Source organism: Dendropsophus ebraccatus, chromosome 6, assembly GCF_027789765.1.
Source record: "Dendropsophus ebraccatus isolate aDenEbr1 chromosome 6, aDenEbr1.pat, whole genome shotgun sequence".
In the NCBI taxonomy this organism is placed as follows: domain Eukaryota; kingdom Metazoa; phylum Chordata; class Amphibia; order Anura; family Hylidae; genus Dendropsophus; species Dendropsophus ebraccatus.
The window spans coordinates 50,306,983-50,325,108 of record NC_091459.1 but is presented as its reverse complement, the minus strand read 5'-3'; the positions used below and the strand labels follow the sequence as shown (position 1 = coordinate 50,325,108).

The 18,126-nt window shown below is 40.5% G+C and overlaps 1 protein-coding gene across 8 annotated transcripts in view; it reads left to right on the top strand.

Annotated features, from left to right (window-relative positions):
* The window catches only part of EPB41L2 (erythrocyte membrane protein band 4.1 like 2), a 160,143-nt gene extending 143,059 nt beyond the window's left edge, over positions 1 to 17,084 (top strand). For 3 of the 8 annotated variants that reach the window (XM_069974958.1, XM_069974954.1, XM_069974955.1), the window contains 8 exons: positions 799 to 948; positions 4,584 to 4,637; positions 4,814 to 5,347; positions 6,963 to 7,085; positions 8,972 to 9,070; positions 9,303 to 9,383; positions 14,430 to 14,547; positions 16,461 to 17,084. In XM_069974958.1, the coding sequence (XP_069831059.1) occupies positions 799 to 948; positions 4,584 to 4,637; positions 4,814 to 5,347; positions 6,963 to 7,085; positions 8,972 to 9,070; positions 9,303 to 9,383; positions 14,430 to 14,540 (1,152 nt within the window). In that variant the 3' untranslated portion in view covers positions 14,541 to 14,547; positions 16,461 to 17,084. The remainder of the gene's footprint in view (positions 1 to 798; positions 949 to 4,583; positions 4,638 to 4,813; positions 5,348 to 6,962; positions 7,086 to 8,971; positions 9,071 to 9,302; positions 9,384 to 14,429; positions 14,548 to 16,460) is intronic. The other 5 variants (XM_069974960.1, XM_069974961.1, XM_069974956.1 and 2 more) reach the window with 4 other exon arrangements.
* The last annotated feature ends 1,042 nt before the right edge of the window (positions 17,085 to 18,126 follow it).

Here is an 18,126-nt window from a genome sequence, read left to right as displayed (position 1 = left end):
GGAAAGCTTCACCTGTATTACATCCAGTTAAAATGCATGGGTAGAACAACAAGGTGCAGCATGTCCACATCTGCTCAGGCCTCCACATTTCTGGTTACTATGCTGTACCCCCATCCTATTCCAGCATGGAGTTGCTGAAGGCAACGTTTGGACATAGATATTACTGCAGCAAAGAGCACAATGAATGGATTACTTTGTTAAAAGCAAATGTCCCTGTTTTGGGAGCAGATCTCATGCATGCTTCAGAGGACGGTTATTAATTTTTTTTTTAAAGGAAACTATTGTGCATTTTAACCCTTTAAACTGGACTTGGCATGTCTTAGTTGATGTGCATTCCCCATAACAATCCTGCTATCTGTCCCTCTGTTATTCCTTCTAGAAGTACACCAATACATTCACAAGTGGATGCTTCCAGTCACACTGATGTGGTATAAACAGCGCTGAGTGTCAGTGTTTGGGCATATGCTTCTTTGACAACTGCAGTACAATGGTAATGACCAGCTGTCCGTTTAGTCTTGTATTTCCAGGAATAGTTACAGAGGAAAGGCACAACACAGTTCTATGAAAAGGCAGCAGAATTGGTTTATGGGGAATACAAGCATTTACCAAAAAAAGCCGCATCCAGATAGCTGACAGGTTCTCGATAACAATGCTTTCTCCACACCATCTTGGCTGCACTGTTCTCTTTGGGATCTTGGGATCTCTTCGTGGGACCTTCACAATAACTTCTCTTTCTAAATGATTTCTAATATTTTCTTTTCTTTTAACTCTTTGCTCTTCACTTTCTAACTTATCTAGACCCTAGAAGAGGAGATAACATCCATTCTGTTTAGTAAGGAACGCTTTCCTACCTTGTCTTCTAACCATCGGACAACAGAGGGCAATGTTATGAATGATAGTGTACCCAGTGACACATTTTGTGTGTCTCACTCTACTCCACTGGCAGAGGTGCACTTTCTTTTCTTCATACTCTGTGCTGTTTTAATGCTTTCCAGTCCCTGCTGTACCATGTGACAATGTCTGTTTGATAACATGGCCATTTGGCAGTAACAGAAGAGATTTTCTATAGCAGATGAGGAATGTTCCACGTAATTTTACTATATAGTGTGGGATTTCAAGAATACATTACTTTCTTTATATCTTGTGGAACTTGGGCTATTCGAGAATAAAATTCCAGTTTTCACATGTAAAGTTCTTGATTTGATTTTGAAACTGAAAAGGGAAGTGATTATAGGATAATCTTTGTGTGTCGGGGTGCTGGGGAGTGCATGACGACCTTTTATGTAGTACTACTAATGAATGACAGCACTGGTAGCCTCTGAAATTCATCTACATCTTTTTTTTTACCTTAAAAAAGTAAATATTCCTCTTTATGGCCAACAATAGGGGTTTTTATTCCCGCTAGCGCTTTTTTACAGCATTGGCGGGCAGTAAATTGCTGTGTGTAGCAGGAGCTTGGCCTAATATAATGACTGCTGGGCTCCTGCCCTAGGTACTGTTTGAAAAAAAACTCTGATCCCAACCTTTTTATCATTTAGATTGCATAATCAATCGCCACAATGTCATCTAATTAGATTTAGAGGGAGAGGGGTTTCTCTGTAATCCTATGCACCTCACCCAAAAAAACACCTATGGTGTATATATATTTATTATGGTATCACCATAATTTTGCTGACCCTCAGAATGTTAATGTTTTTTTAAAACCCCCATCCTTCCTGGAAGTTTAAGCATCAGTACAGATTACCTTTTTAGTGCCTTGTTTCCCAAAGTACTGTGGCTGCCCATGTTCTGCACAAAAATACTAAAGTGGCATAACTATGGGAACATTTTCAATATTCACTTCTGGAAAATAGCTGTGGGATCAAAATGCCCAACACACATAAGCAATTCCCTTAAGGGTATAGGTTTGAAAATGGGGGTAATTCTTTGGGACTTTGTTTACATTTTCGGGTCAGTGCTGTGTTAATTGCCTTATATATAAGGTCCACATGTATAGTTGTTCAGAAAAGAGGAAACTAAGCATAATAATTAGAGATGAGCAAACGTGACGAAAGTTTGGGTTCACACAAACCTGAATGATAAGCATTTGAATCCCGCTGCCTGGAGAAGGTGGGTGTAGCCCGAGCACTGCTTGAAAAATATAGATACAATAATATACAATATAATAATTAGAGAGCTATCTTTTCAAAGTGAAGCAAGGTGGGACATGTAAGGCACTAAAAAACAGTTATTTAAATACAGTTATATTTCTCTGTTTACACCTAATATGTTACAAAGCGAAAGGAGAACTTCTGCCAAAATGAAAAATCTGCTACAGGCAGGGGTGTGTGGAAACATAATAAAGAATCTTTACTTACCTGTCTTACAAGGCTTTTAATGTCCCAAAATTAAACACAAACTAAAGCATGTTTAAAACTGTCATTCCAACAATAGGTAGACGTGATGATTACAGATATATACTATTATATGTATATCTTTCTTACAAGGCTACATTCAGATTAAAAAAATAATGCATAACTGATGTTATTTGGACACAAACGCAATTTGTCTCCCTCTAGTGGACTTTTCATATGCTGCGCAAAAAACTCTGGTCCATGCACAAAAATTAGCAATAAGAGCACTGGCCTTGATAAATATTGCAACTTTTTTATTTTATTTTTTGCCTCTTATGGATAAAAAAAAAAAGCCTAAGAAATTAAGCCAGGGTCTGAGTGAAGTACTGCTGTACTATATATTTTATTCAAAATAAAGAATCACACATAATAAATATGGCTAAAATTAACCCCTTAGCGACCCATGATGTATCTGATACATCATGGTGCCGCAGGGGGTGTTCAGAGCGGGGTCCCGCCAGGACCCTGCTATGAACGGCGCTGATCCCGGCTGACATGTTCAGCCGGACAGTGCCTCTATTAGCCGGCGCGGGTCCCGTTGCCGCATCGGCTAATTAAGCCTCTAAGTGCAGCTGTCAAACCTGACAGCTGCACTTAGATCCACACATCACTGGCGTCTAGTGGGACTGATTTCGATCAGATCGCATCGCGGGGGGGGGGGGGGGGGGGGGGGGGGGTAGATCCGTTCTTCTGCAGCAGGCCATAGCAATCTATCACGGATCTGATCGATCTTTGCTGTGTATATACACAGCATTGATCTCTAAGAGAGATCAGTGCTGTTTATATAAAAGTCCCCCAGGGAGGCTTCTAGTTAAAGTAAAAATGTTTTTTTTATTAATAAAAAATCCCCTCCTCTATTAAAAGTCCAAATCACCCCCCTTTTCCCATTTTATAAATATAAATAAATAAACCAATAAACATATTTAGTATCTCCGCGCGCATAATCGCCCGAACTATTAATTTATCACATTCCTGATCTCGCACGGTAAACGGTGCAAGCGCAAAAAAAGTGCAAAATTGCGCATTTTTGGTCGCATCAAATCCACAAAAATGTAATAAAAAGTGATCAAAAAGTCGCATATGCGCAATCAAGGTACCGATAGAAAGAACACATCATGGCGCAAAAAATGACTTCTCACACAGCCCTGCAGACCAAAGGATAAAAGCGCTATAAGCCGGGGAATAGAGCAATTTTAAGGAACGTATATTTGTTAACAATGGTTTGAATTTTTTACAAGCCATCAGATAATATAAAAGTTATACATGTTATTTATCATTGTAATCGTAAGGAATCGTGAGGAACATGCATAACAAGTCAGTTTTACCATAGGGCGAATGGTGTAAATGCAAAACTCCCCGAAATCAAAACAAATTCCTTTTTTTTTTTTTTTCAATTTGACAGCGCAAATTATTTTTTTTTCCAGTTTCGCAGCATATGTTATGGAAAAATAATGGCTGTCATTGCAAAGTACAATTGGTTTCACAAAAAATAAGGGCTCATGTGGGCCTCTAGGTGAAAAAATGCAAGCACTATGGCCTTTTAAACATAAAGTGGAAAAAGCAAAAGTGCAAAAACAAAAAATTGGCTTTGACCTTAAGGGGTTAAATAAACCAAGCCCGCCAAAATTAGAAAAACTACATAGACTGCTCTAAAATAGAGCAAACAGCTTGATAAATGCTGGGGAAAAAATATGGTGCAAAAATGATACTTATGTCCCTTATGATTAGAAAACAGCTATTACATACAGGTTGAGCTCTTGAGATAGTTGTCCAACACTTTGTTTTATTTAGTTGGTTTTGTACCTGTAGAGGTTGTTAGAGGTGAGTGAATCTCAAGCACGCTCGGCTCCATCCAAACCTGAGCATACATTGACTCCTGGGGGCTGCAGAAGTTGGATGCAGCCCTAAGGCTGCCTGAAAATACACAGGCTGTAATCATGTTTTCCAGGACTCCCTAGGGCTGCATCCAACTTCTTCAGCCACTGGTAATCAAATGTCGCATGCCCAGGTTCGGATGGACCCAAGATTCACTCATCTCTAGTTGTTTTACATGTCTACTGACTGTCTTTTTTCCCTCATAATGTGTTTCACCAAGGTTGGTTGTTGTTTGTTTTTTTAAGGTATTAATGTTTTGTGTTATTGTGTATATGTATTGATTATGTGTCCTTTATGTGTACTTGTGTCCCACAGAAACTTTTACCCAGAACAAGAGGGATGCGCACTGGACTGAGTGATGCTCTTGAGGTGCTCAGATTGTACTATAAGTACCATATGTTCATCTTAATCACCATCACACATTTCCACTTTTCAGTTGACTTCATTGCTTTATTTTTTTTTCCTTCATGAAATGCGGAAACTTTACTTTTAAGTTCTTTTATTTTATTCATATACTTTTATTTTCCTCATCCATTTTCATATAGAACTCAGATGAGATACAGAACATATTGGAAGAGAAAAAGCAGGCACATTCTGACTATGCAAATACACCTGTCAAGGAAGACCTCAAAGCTGGAATAAATGGGGATCTTGAACACCATAACAATGTTGATGAAGAAGAGATTGCAGAAGTAAAAGACTTGGATAAAAATGAAACTCAGTCAGTGTCTTCATATGATAGCAGTAGTGAAAGTGATAATGAAGAGGTAGAGTACAAAGCTGAAAGTAGAGTTTCTGAACACATCATTCCAGAAGAGCCTGAAGAAAGTGTAGAAGATGTTAAGGAACTTGAACCAGTTGAGGAGTCTCAGATAATTGAAGACCATACTGTGACATTGACGGTTACAGAAATACAAGAAAAAACGGAAGTTATATCCCAGGAAATTACAGTTAGCACCTTTGAAACTGAGGAAAAAGTTGTTGAAGAAGAGCCTGAATGTCCCACAGAGGAACAAAACAAAATCAATGGCGACGTTTCTCACGTTGATGCCTCTGCCCAAATTATTTGTTGTTCTGAGGTAAATAGGTCAAACAGAATGGGTGTTTCTATGTAAACCTATCCATTCTGTTACAGTGGAAGCTAACTCTGCCCTTTTATAAGGTCTTTTTTTCTTCTTGAGGATTTGGTGTCTGCTATCAAAGTCACAATAGCGAATGTCTTCTTCCTCTCTCCAGTTCTTTAGGCTGCCATATATTCTTCATACCATTCTTCATTTTCCTTTGTTTAATTGCACCATAATTTTCCATCTTACTTGTTTGTTGTACATTTAGATCTTGTCTGTTCCAAATGTGCTGTGCTTTATATTTGGGCCTGAGAATACACATCTTTGTTAGTTCAGCGTATGTACCTAACAATTACTAATTTTGTGGCACCACGTTTTGAGTTTCTTAATGGTGCAATAACTTTACCAATATGTCCTGATATCTTCAAACTTCTCCTACTATCTTAGATATTTCCATGACTTGTGAGGTTGCTGCCTTTTATAATATATTGAAACTTTCTTAGTTTTACTCTTATGCTGTATAGATATGTGCTCTTTTAGTGATATTTTAAGAGTTCAGTGGTCAATGTAATGAAGCCTCTGATCAAGTAAACAGACTCCTTTTAAATTGAGTGATTATGAAATAACCATTAGGGCCGTATTACATGGCCACATTACTGTGTAGTAAGCGAGCACCAATCTGCTAGATAATTGCTCGCTTACTCAGCCTATTAAAGAGCTTCATGATAGTGTAGCAAGGGCTGTACAGGCATAGTTATCGATGTCTGTGTAGTCTTTGCCGTATATAGAAAGTAATAAAGAATATACTTACCTTTCCAAACTCCCCGGTGTCTTCCTGCCTGATCCCCACTCACTGCAGCCGCTGTTGAAGCTTCTGACTTGTCTCTGAGGTGACAGGCCGCTCAGCCAATCCCTGGTTGAGACAGCACACTGCTGCAGCTAGTAATTGGCTGAGTGGTCTGTCACTTCAGAGACTGGTCCATATTGCTTAGCGGCAGATGCAGTGAGTAGGAAAAAGCCAGGAGGACACCAGGGAGCCGGCAGACGGTTGTTGCCTTTATTTGCCCGATACTACCAGATTTACGCTCTGTGTAATGGGGCCCTTATAGGAGTTATCTGAGACTTTAGCATCGATTGCCTACTCTTAGGGTAAGCTATCTATATTACAACAAATGGCAACAGTAATAGAATCCCCACACTTAACCAAAAAGTTAATAAAAAGTAATAACTTACCTGAGCCTTTGATACATAAAAGGTTTGTATCCACACTAGAATGGACTATGGAAATACTAAGAAAATGTATGCCTTGGGCTTATTTGGCCATCTTTCCCCACTATGTTCCCGTAGTGGGAATATAGCCTTATAGTGAACAGAATGTGACTTAAGAAGAGCTAGACTCTAATATAATCTATATTCTGACAGCTGTTTCCTCTTGTATGCAGCCAACATTGTTTGCTGGACTCGCTGTCTCTCCTTGTCCTGTCAGGATTTACTCAGAAATCCTATGCCAAATCATATAAAATTATATACTGTACTTTACTATGTATACTGTATATCTCCTATGCCTTTTCCATATGGCATGTGTGTCTTTATGGGTAAGAATTCTCTGCTTCTTTCTCTGTCTCTTTAGCCTCCAGTGGTGAAAACAGAGATGGTAACCATTTCTGATGCCACACAAAGGACTGAAATCTCAACAAAGGAAGTCCCCATAGTCCAAACTGAGACAAAAACCATTACCTTCGAATCTGCTCAGGTAGAATGTCTTTGGTGTATACACCACAGTTACTGTATAATAAATACATGGGTCTACTCACATCTTGTAATAATAATAACAAAAATAATATCTTGACTGGCAGAAAGCTGTGTATGTCGGAGAAAAGACAACCGTTTATTTTACTAACCTCTTTTTGAAAAGAAAGAGAAATCTTTTAGTGTGACGAGCTTTTACCTCTTTACAGGAATTGGAATTAGCTCAAAAATTACAGTAAATTGTTTTTTCTTTTCTCCATATGTTTTCAGTATATACGTATTCATGCCTTTGCGTCTTTGCCTTGCTCATAAAAGTACTTTCACCATATCTAAAGGCAAATTGCTAAGTCAGTTAAAGCTATTAACATGTTATTAAATAAATAGCCTGCCATGACTTACAATAAACGGCAGCACTACTCATATCTCTATACTTAAACTACTGCCTGAAGAGCAGCTTGATTCCTCCTTCTTACTTACAAAATAAAAAATAATTTCTTTTCTACTACATGCCATAGTGAGTGCTCCGAGCAGACGCAGAGTATGCATTATTAATAATACAGAAATAATAAATGATATCCAGTATATAGGACAGGACGTGTAGCCCGTGGTTGCCTAGGAACAATGCTGATTATATTTTAGTTTAATGGATATGGATAAGTAAAGGTTTAGTTTACAGATTTTAATAAAATGAATATTTAGTGCACACAAAAATGTACCTATAATTTAAGAGCGCGTTTCCGTCTGCGTTGAAAACAGATTCATGTTCTTAAAGAGATCTGTGAAAAATAGATGCCAAACTGATCCAAATAGATGCACCGTCCGTTTCATACAGACTTTAACCCATCTCTGATTTTTGGCACTTTTGTTTTTTTAATACTTTTTAATTGCGCATAGGGGACACTTTATATGCAATCATTAGACTACTTGTACTCATCAGTGCACTTAGTAAGAGATTGCAGGGGGTCTGACCACCGTACTCTCCCGGCGATCTTATTATCGGCCTCCACTCCTTTGTTTTGAATAGAGCTGTGGGTACGGCACGTGACCCGTGGCTCTATTTATTCTCTATGGAGCCGCTGTAAAAAAGTACAGTACTTGGCTCCCTTTGGCGGCTCTATAGAGAATGAATAGAGCTGCGGGTCATGTGCTGTACCCACGGGTGTATTCAAAACAAAGGAAAAGACAGCCAATATGGAGATCGCTGTGGTGCTTGGGGGTCGGGTCCCCCACAATCTACCACTTGTCCCCTATCCTGTTGGAATACCCATTAAGGGTAGCTTCACACGTACCATATCGCTGCGTTTTTAACGCTGCGTTTTTGGTGCGATTTTTACAAGCGAGTTTTAATTTTCACATGAAAATCGTGAAAATCAAAACGCGCATGTTAAAAACGCAGCGATACGGTACGTGTGAAGGCACCCTTAGGCTATGTTCACACTCTGCAACGGCCATTCCATGTGAACCATTGTTTAACGCTATGGCCGGAATTCATGATCGTTAATTCCGGCAATAGATAACCTTAAACAACAGCTGTTCAAGCGGGACGGCTGTTTATACATCGTATGAACATGGCCTTAATTTGAAAATCTATGTTCGCTGTCCATTTTCTTGAAAAGGGAAAGACATTTGTGCATTTTTTTTCCTTTGTTTAAAGCATAGAGCCAAACGGAAAGCAGTTCGAGACTTGATATGTCCTATAGTAATTAATGCAACCTATTTCTTTCAGTTTCTCTGGTGCTGAAATGCAACAGTCAAATGGAAATCATAAACACAGATGTCATTTTTTTGTTATAATATACAGTTTCTGGTTTGATTCTTCTGTGTGTTTGAAGATTATGTACTTACATCTGCATCTGTTATCCTTTTCTCCACCTCCCCCCCTTGATGAAGGTGGATGCTGGTGGCGACAGTGAGCCAGGAATTTTACTGAGTGCTCAGACAATCACTTCGGATTCTGTTCTAACCACTACAACAACACACATCACCAAGGTAAGAATAAAAATGTGCTTAAACATGATATGTTTGACAATAACCAGAAACTACATGTGGTATTGCATTTCAGCTCTGTTAACTTTAATAGAAATGAACTGCAAAACCACACCTGGAGAGTGATGCTGTTTCTGACGGAACAGCCACATGGAAAAATAAAGTTTTATCATTAATGTTTTTTTTGTTTTTTTTTCTTTTTATATCAAGTATTCAATCTTTGTTTTATTTGTAGACTGGAAAAGGTGGGATATCTGAAACAAGAATTGAAAAACGGATTGTTATCAGTGGAGATGCAGACATTGACCATGATGAAGTAAGATTTGAATATATAAATATAATAGCAGACATAGTGGCTAGTGATCAATAGACTTTTTTTTTATCCATAGGGTCGGCTTATAATATTAATGGGAGAACACCGGTCTTCTATTTAACCCCTTTACCTCCAATGATAGTTATATTGGTCATGAGCTGGTGTACATTTCTGCATCATGACTGCTTTATCCAGTGCACATACTCTGGTGCTGGCAGATTAACCCTGTAGATTCCGTGGTCAGTAGCGATCGCAGCATCTGCATGGTTGACAGGGGGTTCCCCAGTAGTCCATTGGTGACCCTGCAATGCTATTATGGGATCTTGATGACATGGCACCCGGAAGCTAGATAGTGGCTTCCAGTGTGCCACCTATAGAATAGAAGCCTGTGGGGCCTAGCCTTATGCCTGGGACTATCAAGGTAATACTAACAGGTATAGCACACAGCAGCTCAGATGTACTGCTGTGTACTATACTGGTTATCATATGATCGCAGCTTTAGGTCCTATAGGGGAACAAAAAGAAAAGTAAATGTTAAAAAAAAAATTTTTTTATAGTTTTTTCCCAAAAAGTTTTTACAGAAATCACCCATACAATAATGTTATTTATCTCGCACAGTGAACGCCATAAAAAAAGTCCCCAGAAAACTATGACCGAAATTGCGTAGTAATTTGGGGGAACTTAATATGTTTGTTGTACAAATAAGAAGTTTTGATTCAAAAGATTTTGATTCAAAAGTGAAAAAATGAAAATTTTCATGGCTAATTGCTGAAACTTTTCTCCAACCTCTTTGGGTTGTAAATGCACCTTTTACCCCTAGGCAAATGTGGGGTTGTGTGTCTCTTCTGGGGTATTTCCATTGTACTGATACCACTGGGGTCACTGCAAATGCACAAGGTGCCCAAAAACAGTTCCAGCTAAATCCGTACTGAATATGCAAAATGGTGCGCCTTCCCTTCTGGGCCCTGTTGTATACCCTAACACCAGTTTATGGTCACATATTAGGTACCACCATACTCTAGAGAAATTGCTTAAAGCGTAACTATAATTTCAGTAGCCAAAAAATGAAATTTCTCAAATAAAAAGCCCACGTGTTACCCTTTAAAAAGAGCCCTAAACTGTGTTGATAGCGTGTGTGCTTGCTGAGATATCCCCAGTTGTTTGGCTCAGAGGAATAAATGAATTTTTCTTCTGGCTGAGAGAAAGTGGGCGTGGCCTATCCCTCATCTCCCTGGCTGCATCCCTCTATCCCAGGGGTGGGGAACCTTTTCCATGTCGAGGGCCGGTCGGGCATTAATAAAATCATTCGAGGGCCGCATACCATGCGCGGCAATTAGTAGCGTGGGTTTGCAGCACCCAGGGCAAAGTATTGTTCCCCTAGTGCCCCTGCTATTGTAGTTAATCCCCAGTGATGCCCCTGCTATTGTAGTTAACCCCCAGTGATGCCCCTTGTAGTCTAGTCTAGCCAAGTCATGTCCCTGGTAGCCTAAATAACCGCCTATCAGTCATGTCCCTGGTAGCCTAAATAGCCCCCATCAGTCATGTCCCTGGTGGACTAGTTAACCCCCATCAGTCATGTCCCTGGTGGACTAGTTAACCCCCATCAGTCATGTCCCTGGTGGACTAGTTAACCCCCATCAGTCATGTCCCTGGTGGACTAGTTAACCCCCATCAGTCATGTCCCTGGTAGCCTAAATAACCCCCATCAGTCATGTCCCTGGTGGACTAGTTAACCCCCATCAGTCATGTCCCTGGTGGACTAGTTAACCCCCATCAGTCATGTCCCTGGTGGACTAGTTAACCCCCATCAGTCATGTCCCTGGTGGACTAGTTAACCCCCATCAGTCATGTCCCTGGTGGACTAGTTAACCCCCATCAGTCATGTCCCTGGTAGCCTAAATAACCCCCATCAGTCATGTCCCTGGTAGCCTAAATAACCCCCATCAGTCATGTCCCTGGTGGACTAGTTAACCCCCATCAGTCATGTCCCTGGTGGACTAGTTAACCCCCATCAGTCATGTCCCTGGTGGACTAGTTAACCCCCATCAGTCATGTCCCTGGTAGCCTAAATAACCCCCATCAGTCATGTCCCTGGTGGACTAGTTAACCCCCATCAGTCATGTCCCTGGTGGACTAGTTAACCCCCATCAGGCATGTCCCTGGTGGACTAGTTAACCCCCATCAGGCATGTCCCTGGTGGACTAGTTAACCCCCATCAGGCATGTCCCTGGTGGACTAGTTAACCCCCATCAGTCATGTCCCTGGTTGACTAGTTAACCCCCATCAGTCATGTCCCTGGTGGACTAGTTAACCCCCATCAGTCATGTCCCTGGTGGACTAGTTAACCCCCATCTGTCATGTCCCTGGTAGCCTATTTAACCCCCAAATAAAAAAAAATAAACATCCCTTACCTTACCTCCGTTCCCACGCTGTCCAGGTCCTCTTCTCTCCCACGTCCTCTTATGTCCCAGATCCTCTGTGCCGGTCTTCTCCTGCAGGCGGCGCGCGATGAAATGACGTCATCGCGCACGGCCCGCAGGAGACTGAAGACGCGCTGCTCTGCTGGGGAAGAAGCCGGCACAGACACAGGAGGATGCTGTGTGCGCCGACTCCTTCCTCCTCCAGAGCAGCGCGCATTACAGGGGAGCTGCAGGCCGCGGGCCGCATCGGGAGGTCTCAGGGGCCGGATGCGGCCCGCGGGCCGGAGGTTCCCCGCCCCTGCTCTATCCACTGACCAGCACCTTAGCAGATGTATCACACATAGCAGGATCAGATAGAGCCCCAGCAGATGGTATCACAATGTAAGATTAGATACAAAGCACCAGCCGATGGTATCACACACAGTGGGATTAGATACAGTCATCTGCTCTCATTACACTGTAGGATAATGTCAGCCATGGAGGTGGGGGCACCTGCTGCAGACATCTGATAGTGAATGTTATATGTACTATGGAAGGACTACAGCTGTGTTGTGCTGGGACTTGTAGTCCTCTCCTCAGTGACTCACCCACTCTCCCTCATGCAGTACATTGGAGTCATGGCTGGCATGTCCCTCTGGGTGAAGCTCTGAGTACTTGTCCCTCCATCCATCTCCTCCCCTGCGCTGCTCCTCACACACAACACCCTCAGCTCTGTTTAGTGACCTCTGTGAGGGGAGGGGGGAGAACGTGCTGCTAGGAGGGGGAGGAGGGTTTGTTTATGTTTCTCTCTGTGTCAGGGCTGTTATCTGATCCTCCTGTCAGAGTCCGTACACTCAGGACGGATCTGCAGGGAGGGGGCGTGTCCAGCAGGATTGCAGAAATAAGTCACAGCCAGACAGAGCTGTAAGGGCATAATCAGCCTTATGTATTTAAAAAACTGTTCATTTTAGGTTATTAATGTATATTGCAAAAATTATCATGCCCTAAGCTAACTAAAACTGAAAGGTCAAAATATTTTATAGTTACGCTTTAAATTTTGGCATGTGTATTCTCTGCAGAAATGAAAAATGTTTGCTAAAACTATGAAAAATTTTAAACATTTTCCATTTTACAGCCAATTTCTAATAAATTCTCTGAAACATCTTTAAGGCTCTTTAGCTCACTACCCCCTATATAAATTCCTTGAGCGGTGTATCATCTAACTTGGAGTCCACTAGGATCTCTTTTCTTTATATTTTAGCACCTTGATTGCTTTGCAAACCCAAGGTTCCTGTAAATTAAAGGAGAAGTCCGGCCAAAAATTTTTTTTTGTTATTACTTATGGAAAGTTATACAATTTTCTAATGTACATTAATTATGGGAAATGCTCATATACTGCTATTTCCCTTAATTTAGTGTATCAGGAAGTGTTCGAATTCTCTCAGATCCAGTGACGTCATGACGAATGGTGTAATTCCTATGGAGTGTCCAGCAGCGGCCGCTCTATATATAGAAGTCAATGAGTACCATTGACTTCTATATATAGTGCGCCCCTGCTGGACACTCCATAGGAATTAGTGTATGTGAATGTAATGTTATGTACTGTAATTTTGTGACTTCATGAATACATTTATGGAATACTTTGGGGAGCAAGTGTCCTTGCTCCCCAAAGTATCCCATAAATGTATTTAATGAATACATTTGCAGGGCACCGAGCAGGGAGGGAGAGAAGTGCCATCTACCTCCCCCCTCCCTCCCTGCTCGGTGCTGGGCACATATACACAGTACTACTCCCCCATTATCTGCAGATAATGGGGGAGTAGTACCTGTGCTATGCCTATCACGTCGCCGCTCGCACAGGGGCTGCTTTTCATGCCCCCCCGCCGCTCCCCCTCCTCCTCCCGGCTTTAAACTAACTATAGTGCCGCTGACTCCCCGGAGTTAAAGAATTCACAAAAGGATGTAGAAGCTTTGTTTAAGGATGCAGTTTTTAAAAAATGGGGTAATCTATGTAGGTTTGTAAGCATACAGGCCTCTCAATGGCCTCAGAATTTAAATTGTCCCTTAAGCGGAAACTATCAGCAGGTTAGAAACATCTACCCTGCTAATATGTACCAATTGTGCATGGAGCGCTGAGAATGAAGGTAGATTTCTTTTACCTTCATCTTCGGTGCTGTTTTCTTTTTATCAGAAGTTTATACTACTTATACTAAGTTTTTTGGTGCACTGTAGATAGAGCTACTGATTCCAATGAACCAATCTGCACCCAGTTGGCCATGTTGGATATGTTAAAGCATCACATATCAATTTCCAGATGGAGGGACAGGTCAGATTTGAAAAAAAAGGTTTTAGTCATTAAATGGGAAAGGCCTAAAATGTAGCTCTTCATTAAGGGGTTAAATGAAATGGTTCAAACTTGAGTAAAAATAATTCTTATTGCACCCAGAACTAAAATGAATATGTGACATGTACTGCAATTATGCTGCATGCATTTGCATTGTACTGTCCTAGAGATTTGGACTCCAGGGTGTTCAGGGCCATCACATTGTGCAGATATTCCTTGTTGGTTACATTCATTTCAAATACTAATTTAAAACAAATAGGCATTCAGAAGATTTGTGATCCTGAAACGATGTGGTTATGTTAATAGGCATTAGCACAAGCAATAAAGGAAGCCAAAGAGCAACATCCGGACATGTCCATAACGCGTGTAGTGGTGCACAAAGAGACTGAGGTTACTGAAGAAGGTGAAGACGATTAACGAGATGGTGAGTAACCCTAAAATGTTTCTCTTATCCTCAACAAAGCAACACAGCTTTAAATAGCCCTTTGTTGTTCATCATTTCCAAATAGTTTCTGACTGATTCAGTGTTGCAATGTTTACTCTTTACACCACACTGGTATAGTGGGCGAAGCTTTTCGTGCAGTGGGCATGGCAGGAGAGGCCTCATGCAACACTGTATTTATAACAATTTATGTTAAAGAGGTAATGCACATTGTAGCAAAAATCTACACTAGCTAGGAGCTATCTTTGAGTTTAAAAATACTGTGCGTGGCCCTCTTCACTGCCTGGTTTACTAAGAGGCCTGTGCTTCTTAATGGTGCGTTCACACCTACAGGATCTGCAGCTGATTTTCTGCAGCAGATTTAATTTAAATAACTGAACACAGCATCAAATCTGCTGCAGATCCTGTAGGTGTGAACGCACCCTTAAACAGAAAAGCGCAAAGCAGAGGGCTCTCCTATTAGGTCTGGTGTGTAAAAAAGGTCTTTCCAAGAGGAGTAATTTCCATAGCCACTTGCAGGTGCCTTACAAATTTCCATTTTCACCAGTAGGTGGCAGCAAAAGACATGAGATCCATGAGTTTTTTTTTTTTTAATATATATATATATATATATATATATATATATATATATATATATATATTTTATGTTTCTGGACAGTGACATACCATAGTTAAAACAGACATACAGGTTTTCAATTTATCAGGTTGCTTTATTTCCAGATTAAGATGCCATTCTGGTCCCTATGCTTGCACACATAACCGACACTGTGGTATACAAATCCCTCAGTGACTACTGCATAGACTGGAAGTCACTTTTTATTGCATACATATGTATGAAACACTTAAAGGGTACCCTTCATTTAAACAAACTTCTGACATGTCAGAGACTCATCAGTCGGAGTGCAGGTGCTGGGCTTTTATTTGGGGTAGATTAAAATGCGCCATTACAAAATACACTTATTTCACTTATTCCATCTACAGGCCCTCACATGGCCCTGTAGATGGAAAAATAAGAGTTATAGCTCTTAGAAAACCAGGAGGAAAACACGAAAACGCAAAATGGAAAATTGGCGTGGTCCTTAAGGTCATTTTAGGCTCCGTCCTTAAGGGGTTATTTTTGCAAATCAACATAACACTGGACAATATCAGCCTGTTCAGCCGATAATAGCTCCATGTAATAGACTCCTGACTGTGGCATTCAAAATAGACTGGAAAGGGGAGGTTTATAGAAAAAAAAACAAGTAGCCATAGTAGTCAGGATGAGAATGAATCAGTAACAGTACAAGGTTTGGCGGTATTTGGATATTCTGCAGATATTTTTGATGTGCCAGTGACATCAACGGGTAATTTATTCAATATAAACGGGAGCTTGGAGCCCATCCACAACACAGCAGGGGTGACCAGCAGCTAGTAAATATGATACAGATTGATGGAGGAGGCGAAGCGTCAGACCCCAGCCAGTCCAATATTGATAGTTCAGGCCATAAAGTGTGGACAACACCTTTAATGGTAAAGCAGAAATATAATGTCCCTTGTACCAGGATATATGTATAATCTGTTGTGAAGTTCCAGGTGCATACTGCCCATCTTGCGCCCTGTAAAGGGCTTTATTACATGTAAGCTGAGAAGTTGAGAAGTTCTTTATTCGAATTCTATAACGCTGTAAGTTTTTTTGTTTTTATGTGATGTCTAGTCCTGTGGTGCTCTTTTTTGGCACTGCCATTGATAAATGTATAAATAAATGTATACACACATATGTATTTATATATGTATACACTTAAAGGTTTTGGTTGGTTTCCCTCGCTATGAACACCACGATTAGATTGTTATTTCCCCCTCCATTCTTAGCTGTATCTTACACTGCAGATGTCTTATATGTTTGTATCTCCTTTCAGATTGAAGTTCACAAAGGTTACAGTATGAAGGAATTTCACACAACTGTGTCCCACTCCTAATGTTACAAAAGGTTTGACCATGATCGACAAGCATGACGGGACACTTGAAGGTTAAGACCTTAAGGCCAACGTACAACCTCAGCTTAACACCCGACTTGCTCTTTTTCAATTCTTTCTGCTTGTTTAATTTTTATAACCACTTCCTAACATTCATAGCTTTATAGTAGAGTTTTGTTTGCACAACTACTTTCTATTTTTGTAATTCCTGGTTGTATGTTTGTGAACAATAACCTTTAAAAAAAACAAAAAAAAAAACAAACAGACCTCTGATCCGAGGATGCCGAAATCTGTGTAACTAATGTAATTTTCCCACTTTTTTTTTTTTTTTTTTTTTTTTTTTAAATGTTCTAATGGAAGCCTTTTATGAGGTTATTTGCATATTAACAAAATATTCAGGTGGATTAAATGTTTAGAGAACAATGTTTTTGTACACGTTTCTTACAGTTTACAATCCACGTTCACATTCATTGGTGTTTTTTCTACCAGCACTTGTGTTTTAAAGGCTTATTTCAAGATGACGGTTCACATGAGAGAGGTCAAACAGTTGCAATATTGCTTTTTTTTAAATCTCATTCTGAAAACTTTCCAGTGGACATTTTATATGAATTTGAGGCTTTTATTGCTACATTGTAGGGAGTAAGTCAGCAGAGAGATGGCACCCAGTTAGATATCATCCATTTCATTCTGTCCAGCTAGCAATGAACACTGCCTTTCCCTTTTAGAGGAAGAGAGTTAAAACTTAAACATTCCAGGAAAGGTGATACACGTGTACCATCTCTCCCAAAAGGAGGTAAACATTTGGCAGCTTGAAGCAATATCGTGCTGTTTGTTAATGTGTCCATATTAAACCTATGTTATTGAATTCACATATGTAAAACACTTGTTTTTTTAATCTATGTGTACATGGTAGAGCTCTCAAAAAACGTAGTTAAACTGATGTACGTTTACAATGCTTTGTTATGATTTATACAGGTTTTGGCATGCAGAAAGATCCAGCGCTTTCTGAACTTGCCAGTGACTACACCCACCTTGGTAGCAAAAGTGTATCGTTTGTCTTTTGTCTTCATTTACAGTTGACTGTGTATAGTTAAATTGCCAAATTAGATTCATAGCAGCTTCAGGTTGTATTAAGAAACTTTTGCTTTCTGTAATACTGTTAAAATAAAGTTTGTTTATTCTATTGAATATTTGTACATGTTTAGCTACCTGTTAAATATTTCCAAACCTAATAAAGAAAAAATGCATTGAACACATGGAAATTATCCTTGCCCCGTTCCTCATCTACAGTCCTATATAGACTATACTGTTGTGTGCTGCCTTTGTCATTACCTTACTTATAGTTACATAGTTAAAGGGAACCGGTCACCGGGGACGCGGGCACAGAGCCCCTCTGACCCCCCGGTGCAGCCCCCAGATACTTACCTTTTCCGACGAGTCCTGTTCCTGGAGCCGGTCCCGGGACGAAGATATCAGCACCCGCCGCTGAGATGAGTCCGATGCCCATAGAGAATAACTCGTCGGAAAGGGTAAGTATCCGGGGGCTGCACCGGGGGGGTCGGGCGGGCTCTGTGCCCGCGTCCCCATTGACAGGTTCCCTTTAAAGAAA